Consider the following 13,016-nt stretch of genomic DNA (forward strand, 5'->3'; position numbering starts at 1 on the left):
GTCTGCACATGACTATGAGCAAGTTCAGACCTCACTGCTCACACCTGCTGTGAGCTTAACAGTCAGGTGAGATCTGAAATGGTTCACAGTTGGGGTGCAGGCAAAGTTGCAGAGAGGGTGGAGTGGGGGGAGGGCAGGGAGCTGGGCTGGGAGTGAGGTCAAAATCTCCAGCTTAAGAATGTCTCCCCGTCTTGGCATCTCTGGTTGAGAGGCCAAAACAAAATCTCTGGAAGTAGAGGAACATATTTGGAAAAGAACAGTATCACTCAGCAGTATTCTCCCTGTCAGCCCCAAGACAACAAAACACATTATGCCATCAATATAAGGATATTACAAAGGGCATCTGAAAGAAAGAATACAAAGATCTATGGTTGCAGTTACCTTCTGCTGGTCCTGTCCTCCTCCTGCCCCAGGGGATCCCTGGACTTGTTGTCTCTCTTCATCCTTCTTTCTTTACATGATCCGCTTTCTCCTCTCTTTCTAACCCCTCTGTTTCCTCCTCATCTCTCTCTCTCTCTCAGTGATAGGGTTGATCGAATTGGTGGAGGGGTAGCTTTATATGTTAAGGAGGGCCTTGAATCAAATAGACTAAAAATTCTACAGGACACGAAACACATCTTGGAATCCCTATGGATTGAATTTCCATGGGTAAAGGGGGAAAGGATAGTGGTTGGAGTGTACTACCGTCCACCTGGCCAGGATGAAGGGTTAAATGGTCAGTATTGTCAATGGAGAAGGGTAGATAGTGGGGTTCCGCAGGGGTCTGTGTTGGGACTGCTGCTTTTTCACATATTAATAAATGATCTAGATATGGGAATAACTAGTGAAGTAATTAAATTTGCACACAACACAGTTATTCAAAGTTGTTAAATCGCAAGAGGATTGTGAAAAATTGCAAGATGACCTTATGAGCTAAGGAGACTGGGCATCCAAATGGAAGATGATGTTTAATGTGAGCAAGTGCAAAGTGATGCATGTGGGAAAGAGGAACCCGAACTATAGTTACATGATGCAAGGTTCCACATTAGGAGTCACTGACCAGGAAAAGGATCTAGGAGTCATCGATGACGATACTTTGAAACCCTTTGTTAGTGTGTGCGACAGAGCAAATAAAATGTTAGGTATTAAATGAGGATGTTATATGTCTTTGAATCGCTCCATGGTGCGACCGCACCTCGAATATTGTGTTCAATTCTGGTCACTGCATCTCAAAAAAGATATAGTGGAATTAGAAAAGGTACAGAGAAGGGCGACGAAAATGATAAAGGGGATGGGGCGACTTCCCTATGAGGAAAGGCTGAAATGGCTTGGGTTCTTTAGCTTGGAGAAAAGATGGCTGAGGGGAGATATGATAAAATACTGAGTGGAGTGGAGTGGAACGGGTAGACGTGAATCACTTGTTTACTCTTTCCAAAAATACTAGGACTAGGGGGGAACGCAATGAAGCTACTAAGTAGTAAATTTAAAATGAATGGGAAAAAATATTTCTTCACTCAACGTGTACTTAAACTCTGGAATTTGTTGCCAGAGAATGTGGTAAAAGCAGTTAGCCTAGCGGGGTTTAAAAAAGGTTTGGCTAACTTCCTAAAAGAAAAGTCCATAAGCCATTATTAAAATGGACTTGGGAAAATTCACTGCTTATTGCTGAGATAAACAGCATAAAATGTACTGTAATGTTTTGGGATCTTTCCAGGTACTTGTGACCTGGATTGGCCACTGTTGGAAACAAGATACTGGGCTTGATGGACCTTCGGTCTGTCCCAGTAGGACAACACTTATGTATTTATCTGCTTCTCAGTTTTACTAGGATTTACTTAGGATTTCTGAGGCTTTTTATGTCTTACCTTGTTAGGTTAAAGTTATTTATTTTGAGGTTTGTCTATTCAGTTTGGACTAGCTTTTTGTCTCCTGTGAGTTGCTAGGATTTGTCCTAAGCTGCTTGGTCTCTTATATTTTGGTTCACGGCAAGAGCAAACAATGGTCTTGGATTTTAATAATTTTCTGAGTATTGCCTCCGACAATTACTTTTCAGGAATTTGATAATGCATCAAGTTTAGGTTTATGTCATGCAAATACATATAGATGGTTGCTATTTTGATTTCTAGTATGCACAGTGCTAATGAGCTGCAGCTATTTACAATTAATTATCTCTTTGAATTCTGATTTCTCATATGCAGTTTTATAGGAAATGTTTAGCTTTATTTTAAATATGCATTTTAATGAGTTATTGTTTTATTAATCATGTCTGTAATTTGACCTATTTTTCTATTGCACTCTGAATGCTTTAAGTAGAGAATGTCCCAAATTTTGTAAGTAAGAGGTAAACAAAATCTCTGGCTCTTTCCCTCTGCTCACCCTCCACCAAGTTCTCCTGCTCCATCACATACATTTCCTGCATCTTAAAACTCACAATGTTAGCTCAACCATGTTGGGAGCGGGATTTGAGCATTCCTAACATTTGGATGTTTTCTGCCATAATGGAAGAAAACAAAAATGTCCAGGGCTACAATTTACATGTTTTGGTCTAGACCCAGAAAAAGGTGCCCTAAAGGCCAAGATGATGACTGGAGGGATTAAGGCATGACTCCCCATACTCCCCCCATGGTGATTGACCCCCCACCACCTAACCCCCAAAGATGTGAAAGAAACATTACATGCCAGCCTCTATGACAGCCTCAGATGTTACAGCCAGACCTAGTGGAGCAGCAAGCAGGTCCCTGGAGTAGCCTAGTGGTCAGTGCAATGCACTACAGAAGGAGACCCAGGCCCTAATCCCACTTTTAATAGGCACATTTGTGGTGCAAAGTGTGAGCCCTCCAAAACTCACGAAAAGCCTACTGTATCCACATATAGGTGACACCTGCAGCCATAAGGGCTATTGCAATGATGTACAGTTGGGTATATAATGGTATATGGTTTCTTAACAGCCAAAACTGACTAGCAGGTTGTGGCGGTTTACAAAAATCCAAAATATAAGAGAACAGGAAAAGAACTACAATATTTCGATAAGAAAAAGAAGCACACACATGTTCTTAACCTAAAGGAAAGTGGTTGGAAGGGAAAAGCTATACAGTGAGGCAAGATAGACAAAGGCAAGGGGTGGGATGGGAGGGAGAGGCGGTCATGGAAAGAAGAGGAGAGAGAGAGGGAGGGGGAAGGGAGTGGGACAGCGGTAACTTATCCCAACAGATTAGGAGAGAAATGGGGCTCACCATACAATATAAGGGGGTGATGGTGAGATGTGTATGTGGGAGCTTTTAAGTGAAGTCCACTGTAGAGTCCCCTAGGGTGCCCCACTGCTCTGCTGCAATATCCGTGTGGCCAGTCGCCAGTCTACTAAGAATGCTGGCTCCTCCTACTTCTGAATGGTTTGATTTTGTATGTTTTTCACTTGGACTTTTTTTTTTTTTTAAATGGACCAAGAAGATAAATACACAAAGCACAGAAACATCTAGCATGTGGCCATTTAAAAAAAAAAAAAAAAAGATAGACGTTTTGCTTTCAAAAATCGTTACATTTGCTGCTTGGATTCTGGACGTTTTGAACAATACTTCCAAAGTCGGACTGAGACGTCATATCAAAACTGTCCATCCACGTTAATTCCTACATGCAACCAAAGCCTAATTTGCATCTGACATTCCCTCATTTCCAGGAACATACGGTAAATGCTAATGTCTGTTGGGGTTGGCTTAGTGTGCCCACTAAGCTGTAAAGGGCAGTTCTTTAAAGGGTGCCGAAATCGTAGGTCCCAATTGCACATGCTAATTTATAGAATAGGGGCATATATGCACATGAATGACATCACAAAGGGGCACTTGCAAGCACATATTATGGGGGGGGCAGGGGAGATGGGATTTGATATACCGTCTTTCTGTGGTTACATTCAAAGTCGTTTACATATGACATACAGGTACTTATTTTGTACCTGGGCAGTGGAGGGTTAAGTGACTTGCCTAGAGTCACAAGTAGTTGCAGTGGGACTTGAACCCAACTCCCCAGGTGCAAATTTATAAAATTGGTGCACTAGTTGCATGACGTGTAACAGCAAATAGGCTTTACTACTACTATTACTACTTATCATTTCTATAGCGCTACTAGACGTACACAGTGCTGTACACTTGAACATGAAGAGACAGTCCCTGCTCATGGGCGCAGCATGGATGTTCTGCCTAGCAATGCGCACACCTTATAGAATAGTATCAGATGCAAAAGGCCCACTTATGCCTGCCATTGACTTGGTTCAAGCTGTCACACCTAAGTTTTGGCATGCCAAAGTGGCTTTCTGCTACTATTATATAATGGGTTAGGTGTGTCTTAACATCGTTGACACTGAGGAAGGGGAATTCTATGTAAGGCGCCTAAAAAATCTGCATGGAAAACATTTCCACCTAAGCATATTCTATAAGCAGCACCTAGATTTAGTTGCAGTATATAGAACATGCTTAGTTAAAACCCTAGCAACTAAAACTACATGCATCCATTTACGGCAAAAAAAAAACATGGCGTAAATCCCGGCACATAGATTTAGGTGCACAGGGCCATATTCTATAACAGTGCACGTAAATTTTAGAACACCCATAAAACGCCCAATTCCCTGCCTATAACCACTCCCCTTTTTGCCTGTGTGCATTAAAATTTAGGCGCTGTGCATTGCAGCACACACAGCGATTTGCACGTGGAAATTTTAATTATTGTCAATTAGTGCTCATTGCTGCTTGTAAGTGTTGTTAACAACACTGATTGGCTTGTTAAGCCAATTAAATTACGTGCATTGTTATGGAATACGCTTGGATTTTGGCACGGAACGCTAGGCACGCTATATAGAATCCAGGGATATGTGCGCTTCTTTGCACACCTACATTTAGGCCCACTTTACACAACTGCCATCTTACTGTATAGGCCCTAAATCATTGAGGATATCCTGAAATCCTCCCCTTCCCAACCCCCAAGACTTGCTTGTAATACTCAAGGGCCAGAGTTTGCAATCTGTTCGCAAAACCCTTAGGATTGATAATTGTGAAATAATCAATGGGGATTTCCTTTCTTTTAAAGAAAAGACGGCAAGCACAGTGGCGTAGCCAAGGGTGGGCCTAGATTGGCCCAGGCCCACCCAGTAGCACCACACCTATGATTTGGCTCTCAGGGATCCCCAAGCCCCACCAGCCGAAAACTCCCAACAACTGTTCCTCCTGCATACCTTGTAAATAGCAGATCTTTTCCTGCAGTGAGCAACAACTGATACATACTGTTCGCACCGGCCCCACAGCCTTCCCTCTGATGTATTCCTGCCTATGCGGAAACAGGAAGTTGCATCAAAGGGAATGCTGTGGGGCCAACATGAGCAGTGTGTACTAGTTGCTGCTTGCTGCCAGTGAAAATCTGCTATTTAAAAGGTATGCAGGGGAGGGGGGATGTTTGAGAGACCATATGGCATGCAGGCGAGAGAGGGAGACACCAAATCACTTGTGGGGCAGGGCAGAGGAGTTCTGCCCTCCCGTCTTGGGCCCAGGCCCACCCAAAATTGGGTGTCTGGCTACGCCTCTGGGCAAGCATATGATTCTGTGTTTCACAGGTTTAACTTCTTCTTGTTTCACAAATAACTTTCATGCTGAGTTTTTGCATCAACAAACTCAACTCTCCCTTGCAGAAAGAGCAGCTAGTTTTTCCACAGAAAAGAGGGACTTTATTCACCAGGTAGAATGTCCCGAAGCTGTCTCAATTCAGCTGTCACAGGACTGCACTTTCACCTCTTTCCTATGCTGTGTTTTTTTTTTTTTAATTAACTTGCCTTCCCAATTAGTGCATTAAAGGCAAATCCATAGTAAACAGAGCTGTTACCTCATATTCTCTTTCCTATGAACTGTCAGATACATTTCGTACACTCTTCCCTGTGGGATGGCTCCAGCAGGAATCAGCAAGCTTACTCCTGTAGAACAAAGCACAGACAAGAAGAAGAAGAAAACTCAACAAAATGAATGAATAAGTGAGCAGAATAATAGATGCTCTGTTAATCCTCAAACTGTGTATCAAGCTAGGCTATGTGCAGTTTTTCTAACACCGCTTTGATGTAAGTTTTAGGTAAAAAAAAAAAAATCTCTGGGTTTGTTTACCACTAAAACCCATGGAACCCTTCCTCTAGAGAAGTCTATATTTTCCACAGAATGAAAGGAACAGATTTGAAAACCAGACTGTGTGAGAACAGAAGAAATGTTGAAGTGTCTCTAATGGAGGGTGGGGAGGGGGGTTGGGACTTGATATACCACCTTTCTGTGGTTTTTGCAACCTGAAAGATAACTTTAAAACCATACAAGAACGTAAGACCTTTGAAGTCAGGATGATTGAATATTTTAACACCCAACAGAAAGGACTTAACAAGGATCTGGGGTTCCTAGCCCATTATAAACCATAAAGCTGTATTTCTCTGTTGATCACCCCACCCCTCACCTATCCACACCCATCCTGTTAGAATATCAATGATATGCTTTGATGTCCCCATGCATACCTCCAACCCACCCCCATCCTCCCACCCTGTCAGACTGTCATAGTAACGCTTGAATGTTTTCACTTATATACACTATCAGCTAGCACATTTGCTTATTTCCGATCTGACGAAGAAGGGCAACCTTCGAAAGCTAATCAAGAAATGTATTAAGTTATGTCCAATAAAAAAGGTATCATCTTATTTTCTTTTCCATGTTTTATTTTGTTTGATTTCTATTGATAACCTTAAGAGTGGACTAACACGGCTACCACACTCCTCTACTGCAACTACAATGAAAGAGGTTTAAATAATATATGCAGGTCATTACTTATACCTGGGGCAATGGAGGGTTAAGTGACTTGCCCAGAGTCACAAGGAACTGCAGTAGAAATCAAACCCAGTATCCCAGGATCAAAGTCCGCTGCACTAACCGCTAGGCTACTCCTCCACTCCCAAGTCAAAAGAACTTAGCAGGATCTTAAAGAGCAGATCCATTCCTTGTTAACTACAGTCAGGGATAAGCAGTGGCTCTCTATGGTATTCCTAGCTTGTTCACCACCAGGGCGGGACACCGCTCTGCTCCCCTTAGCGTGTCACCTCCCCCCCCCAAGGCACACAACACCCCCTTTCCTCTCAGCAAGGAGGTACACGGAGCAGGCGCATGGCTGTCAGCTCTGTCAGTCCCCTGCCCCGGAACAGGAAGTAATGTCAGAGGGGGCAGGGAACTGGCAGTGCTGACAGTAGTGCACCTGCTCTGCGCACCCCCTTGCTGCCTGCTGCCCCCACTGCCCTGCCCTTGGTACACATAATGGTTTATGGATAGTTCTTCGATGAACTTGTGTAAACCCCTTTCAATTTCCAAACCCAGTTCTGTCGAATATTTTTCCTACATCTTCTGACAACAAATTCCACTGCTTAAGTGTGTTGCTGAGTGAAAAAAAAAAAACCCCAACCCTTCCTAGTGCTACCTAGTAATTTCATGGCGTATCCTGTAGTCTCAGTACTATTTGAAAGGGTACCCCATCCCTTAACTCTTCCATTCCATTTATGATTTTATAGACCTTCGACTTCTCCCCTCTCAGTCATCTCTTTTCCAGATTCAAGAGCCCTAACCTCCATAGGGAAATTGCATCTTCCTCTTTATAATTTTTGTCACCCATCTCCATACCTTTTCTAGTTCTGCTATATGTTTTTTCACAGGGGGCAACCAGTACAAAGAAAGATCCAAAGATACGCAAAAGAAATGGATGCTCTAGTGTCATAGGTAATTCTTGTACTCTCTGAAGTACCTAAGGGCCAAATATGCTACAATGTGTTAGTGGTTAAGGTGGAAATTGCTGCAAACTAACAGTTAACATGACACCTTAACGGTGTGGTAATTTCTGTGAACACAGTAGATAATGCAGTTAAAGCCACCTTGAGGAGTTGTTAACTGCAGCACATTATCTGCCATTCAGCCCTGGGAAAGAACATTTCTTTGCATTAACTGAAGGGCAAAATGTAGGCAATGTCCCCAGCAGTTAATGTGGAGGCTTTGCATGACGGCATTAACTCGTGGTTCAGTACTCTATTACTCTGTAGAACATTTGCCTCATAACCAAAATGCTTGTAGTATATTATTTCAGAATTTTTTCAATGGGCCTATTTCCTGTGTGAATGGATAGGCCCCTTTCTTTCCTGTGCACTCTTCTCTAAACCTTTAGGCCCCTACTGCAGTACCAAGAATTAATAGCTATGACTATGGCATGGAACCTGCAAAACCCTTGTGTCAACTGTTTGTAGCCAACTGGTGCTCAGTCACCAAATGCCTGCTTTTGAAGCAGCACCTGAAGTAATGGCTGCTGGTGGCATTATGAATTGGAGAACTGTTACAACCTTTGAGACCCTACTTGACGCTAAACCATGCATGTCTTTGCAATTAGCTGTAAACCAATTTTAGATTGGAGACCCGAAATACCACAGCTTTCCGCTTAATTTTTGGGTAAAGACTGAGTTGTTAAAATATGTGTTTCTAAAAATAGCATTATGTATATGACAAAATTGCAGTACATGTAACATTCCTTTCAAAACGCTGTAAAGCAAATGACCCTTTTCCCCAACGTTATTCTTTTTTCCTCTCTCTCAACAAAAAGAGCTGGTTGGTTTCCTCGTTCACTGCTCCTCTCTACATGCCATATCTGATGACGGTGAGAATTGTTTAGCTTTTAGATCTCCTTAAGATTAATGCTTCCAATCACTACTTTGCATAGGATTGTTCAGCATCTTAAAAACAGCAAAGCCCTTCATAAATATAGCTGAGGAAACCAAATGTATGCTGTGTAGGTCGCTCAGCCTAAATATGGGAATAGAGTGGCTTTGCCTTTTTTTTTTCCTCTACCTAAGACACATTTTACATATGGCCTCTTTCCAAGCTTAGCTGCCTACTTTCCTTTATAGAATATTTGCTGATTAGGTGCCTGGGGAGGGGGGGAGGGGAGTTTGAAGTATTGTGTGTGTGTTAGTTGCTTTCTGTTCAGTTCCTGATCTTACTGATCATTTCACAGATGAGACGCTACTCATTACCTGTCTCAAGCTGAAATAAAATGAAAAACCATTTATTCTACAAATGGCTCATTTCAGATTCCTTTTGCATCCCGTTCATCAGTATGTTAGAATAAGCTAATTCTATAAAACATGGTGTCCCGTTATAGCTTCAGCCTAGAATAATTACCTGAGTTAGGGACAATTAGGTGTCCACCAAGAGAGTTAAAAGTCCCAAAAGCTGTGCATGAGGGATCTGTTTGCCGTGTGAGGCTCTGGTTTTTCAGGTTGAGGGTTTCGTTATCCAGCAGAGATTGTGTGATCTGCGGGGACAACTTTGAGGCAAAGTCCGACAGGTCGTCCTGCGGTGTGATGGCTCCGGAAGAATTAAACACTTTGATCTTCAGGCTGGGCAGTGGATCAAGAAGTGGCGAGTTCGTCATGGGGATTTTATCGGAAACATCGTGCAAGGCATACACTGGGCCTCTGTACATGGCTGCAGCAGACGTGAGGTCAGGGGGTACTGCCAGCAGATCTGGTGGGAGTTGAAATGAAATGTTAACAAGGAAGCTAATAAAAACCCTCCTCACCTTAGTAGCAGTTAATGTCAGGCTTGGGCTTGTACTTTACAAGAATACCAAAATATTGTTTTCTCCTTCAGACCTGAAGTTTACATGCAAAATCCCCTAGATCTCTTGGTAAATAGCAATTTGCAGCTATTTGTACTAGTTTTAAAGGTTGATTAATCCAACTATGGTGATTTAATGGTCAAATATTGTGATTATGCCAACAAGTTTTCATTTTATACTCAAGGCAAATGTCAAAGGTTGCAACCTGTGGACAGTGAGAGTGTGTGTGACATATATATATATCTATATATCTATATATATACATATATATATATATAGATATAGATATATATATATAGATAGATAGATAGATAGATAGATATAGATATATATACACATACATACATACACATATAGATAGAGAGATTTTAAGTGATTCTCTCTACTTATAGAGCTAAACCATTCTTTTATTATCTATTGCAGATGGTTAAAGTGGATTGTCCACAGCACATATTTCTTGTCTTTCTACATTTCAAGGCAGATGAAGAATTAGCTTCTTGACTCACTACTTGGTCTCAGAATAGAAGGTGCACAGTGGTCCCTCCCTCATGCTAGGAAAGAAAGAGCAAGATGAGCTTGAAACCCCAGACAGGTCATATTGTGTTGTCCTGCATCACATCCATCTTTTCCAGTGCTCAACTGAGTAACTACTAACTGATGAGAGGGCTCAATATATTAAAAACAGTGATGCAAATGAAATTTTTTCCTGAGTTCCACAGGTCACCTTTTGATCTCCAACCCTTCTTCTGTTTCTTGCTAGGGATTGAAGTATCTGTTTTAGTGCTGAGAATGGCTTATGGAGATCCACAAAATAAAAAAAAAAGCCATGAGCTACATGCTTTAAAATTATTTCTGATAAAAACTAAAATGTAATGAGAAATATCAAAAGAGGGCTTATTCCATCAAAGGAGGTTCCCTGGATAAATGAGCATCTACTCATGGAAAACCCCATATTGAAAAGTGTCAACTCCACTCTATGGGAAAAAAGTGGCAGAATCGGAGGGGGGGGGGGGGGGGGTGGTGGCTGCAACATTCCTTTAAATTCTCCTATTTGAGAGTATCTTGAATGTGGATTTTGTGACCACAGTATAGGTAACATTTTTATGGTGGTATAACACATATGCGGCCCTATACTGTCACAGAGAAGAGACACACACCACTCCATGAAGCTTACAATCAGGAAATGCAAATACTTTTGAAGTAACTCTTCAGGTAACATGTTTAAAGTGTGAAAGCTAAAGTCTGGAGAAGTCAAGGCTTTTGAATTTTAAAGCAATCTCAATAAGCAGAATGCTCTCCAGGGCAAGGGTTTGACATGGCTGGAGCCCAGGGCAGAAATGTGCAAAGAAGCCTTAAAGCAATGCTCTCTACAGCAACTTGATGGCATGCTACCGACTTCCTTATTACAGTAGTAGCAAAAGGAGGAGGAGGAGGAGGGGAGTGGCTTGGGTACCGAATTTCTTTGGCTGGTGGGGCTTCAGCATTCCTGCCAGCAAAGGTATTTTAACATGCATGGGGGGGGGGGGGGGGGGGAGGAAGGAATGTATTGTACCCCCAGTCCACTCTTGGGCCCCTCCCCCCAAAATCAGAGGGCTACATACCTGCAGTAGTTTAACTAGGTATATACAGATGTATCTGTTTAGGTACAAGATCTTATGCCAGCCACACACCTGGTGTAAATGGTTGCACAAGTACTTGTGTCTAGATTGGAGACACATGCGTGTTATTTACAGCATTTCATAAGTTATACAGATAATTGTGTCCCTGCCTATGTGAATGTCCACCTGCAAAATACACACTAAGAAAGATATGTGCATACTTACAGAATAGTGCATAGCTAGATTCTTGTTATTTATGTGCATAGAACTAAGACAAATAAAGTATTAGTTGCTATTAGTATTATTCTAACAGTGTATTATATATCTCTGGTATTTGAATTCCAGTGCTGTTAAATGTGTATATTTTTTATACTGTTACATGGTAGTCTTATTATTAGGTTTCAGTTTACTGTTTTCAAGTTTACCTCATTTATTGTATTTAGTTTATTCTTGGTTATTTTACTATTGTTATGTTAACAAAATTGTACATTTTATGTTAAACTGTGCCTGCTGTATACCACCTTGGGTGAATCTCTTCATAAAGGCGGTTAATAAATCCTAATAAAATAAATAAATACAATCTTTAGGAAACAAATTAAGACCCATCTATTTTGACTGGCATTTGCTATTGATGATAAATGTGGCAAATAGACTCATGAACCCGTTTGATGATTAAACAAGCTTCTTGGAAGCATTATGGTGACTGTTCTAGCTGGTGAATTTGAGAAATGTGTTCTTTTTTTTTTTAAGATAGATTGTCATAATAGGCCTGATTCTATATAAGGCGCCTAAAAAAACTGCAAGGTAAACATTTCCGCCTAAGTGTATTCTACAAGCGGTCTAGATTTAGGTACGGTATATAGAATATACTTTGTTGATGCACCAGTGCCTAAAACTACACGCCTCCATTTACACCAATGAAAACATGGCGAAAATCCCTGCATGTAGATTTATACGCACTGGGCTATATTCTATACCTACATGTGTAAATGTTAGAACGCCCATGAAACGCCCATTTTCCTGCCCATAGCCACACACCTTTTGAACTGCGTGCATTAGAATTTAGGCACAGTTCATTACAGAATATGCTTATTGCCAATTAGTGCTCATTATTGCTTGTTAAGTGCTGTTATCAGCGCTGATTAGTTTATTAAGCCAATTAAGTTACATTTGTTATTATAGAATACATCTGGATTTTGGCGCAGATCTCTCACCATGTGGCATTGGACCACCTAAAAGGAAGCGTCTACTTATACAGTAGTTTTTCCTTCAAATATTAGCTTCTATGTTTGCACGGAGTAACGAGGTGGAGTTGGGGAATGCACTCATAGATTTGAAGACTCCGTTCAGTGTACTTTACTCCTTCTGATCTAAACACACCCCAGCAAATACTTCTTTTTAATGCAGCTAACAATGTGCAAGTTGTGAACCCTCTGAATACATTTTAGCCACCTGAGGAGGGCAATTTTCAGACATAGCAATTTACTTTATAAGCTGCTATTTACTCAAAATTGCTATCTTAAAAAGGCATCATGACCTGCAAATCTGCAAAGATTTATACAGGGAATGTAACTACATGGAGAAAAATGTATCGATGACCGACACTGTCTTGGTAACTGGAGCTCTGAAATTCTTAGGTATTACACCACCATAGTACTAGCTCTCAGACGTCCCTAGCACAAGCCCACAGATGATGTAGACACACAAATCTTGTAAACTCTATCATATATCAAAAGACACAGAGTACATATAAGTTATAGGGAACAAGGAAATCAGTTTTCTACAGTG

At 41.3% G+C, this 13,016-nt stretch overlaps 1 protein-coding gene across 1 annotated transcript in view; it reads right to left on the reverse strand.

Annotated features, from left to right (window-relative positions):
- Positions 1 to 13,016, reverse strand: part of UNC5C (unc-5 netrin receptor C) — a 644,470-nt gene that overhangs the window by 58,356 nt on the left and 573,098 nt on the right. The window contains exons 10-11 of the mRNA XM_030190711.1: positions 9,192 to 9,536; positions 5,839 to 5,926 (exon numbers count right to left, since the gene is read on the reverse strand). Of these exons, the coding sequence (XP_030046571.1) occupies positions 5,839 to 5,926; positions 9,192 to 9,536 (433 nt within the window). The remainder of the gene's footprint in view (positions 1 to 5,838; positions 5,927 to 9,191; positions 9,537 to 13,016) is intronic.

The sequence above is a fragment of the Microcaecilia unicolor genome, chromosome 2, assembly GCF_901765095.1.
Source record: "Microcaecilia unicolor chromosome 2, aMicUni1.1, whole genome shotgun sequence".
In the NCBI taxonomy this organism is placed as follows: Eukaryota; Metazoa; Chordata; class Amphibia; order Gymnophiona; family Siphonopidae; genus Microcaecilia; species Microcaecilia unicolor.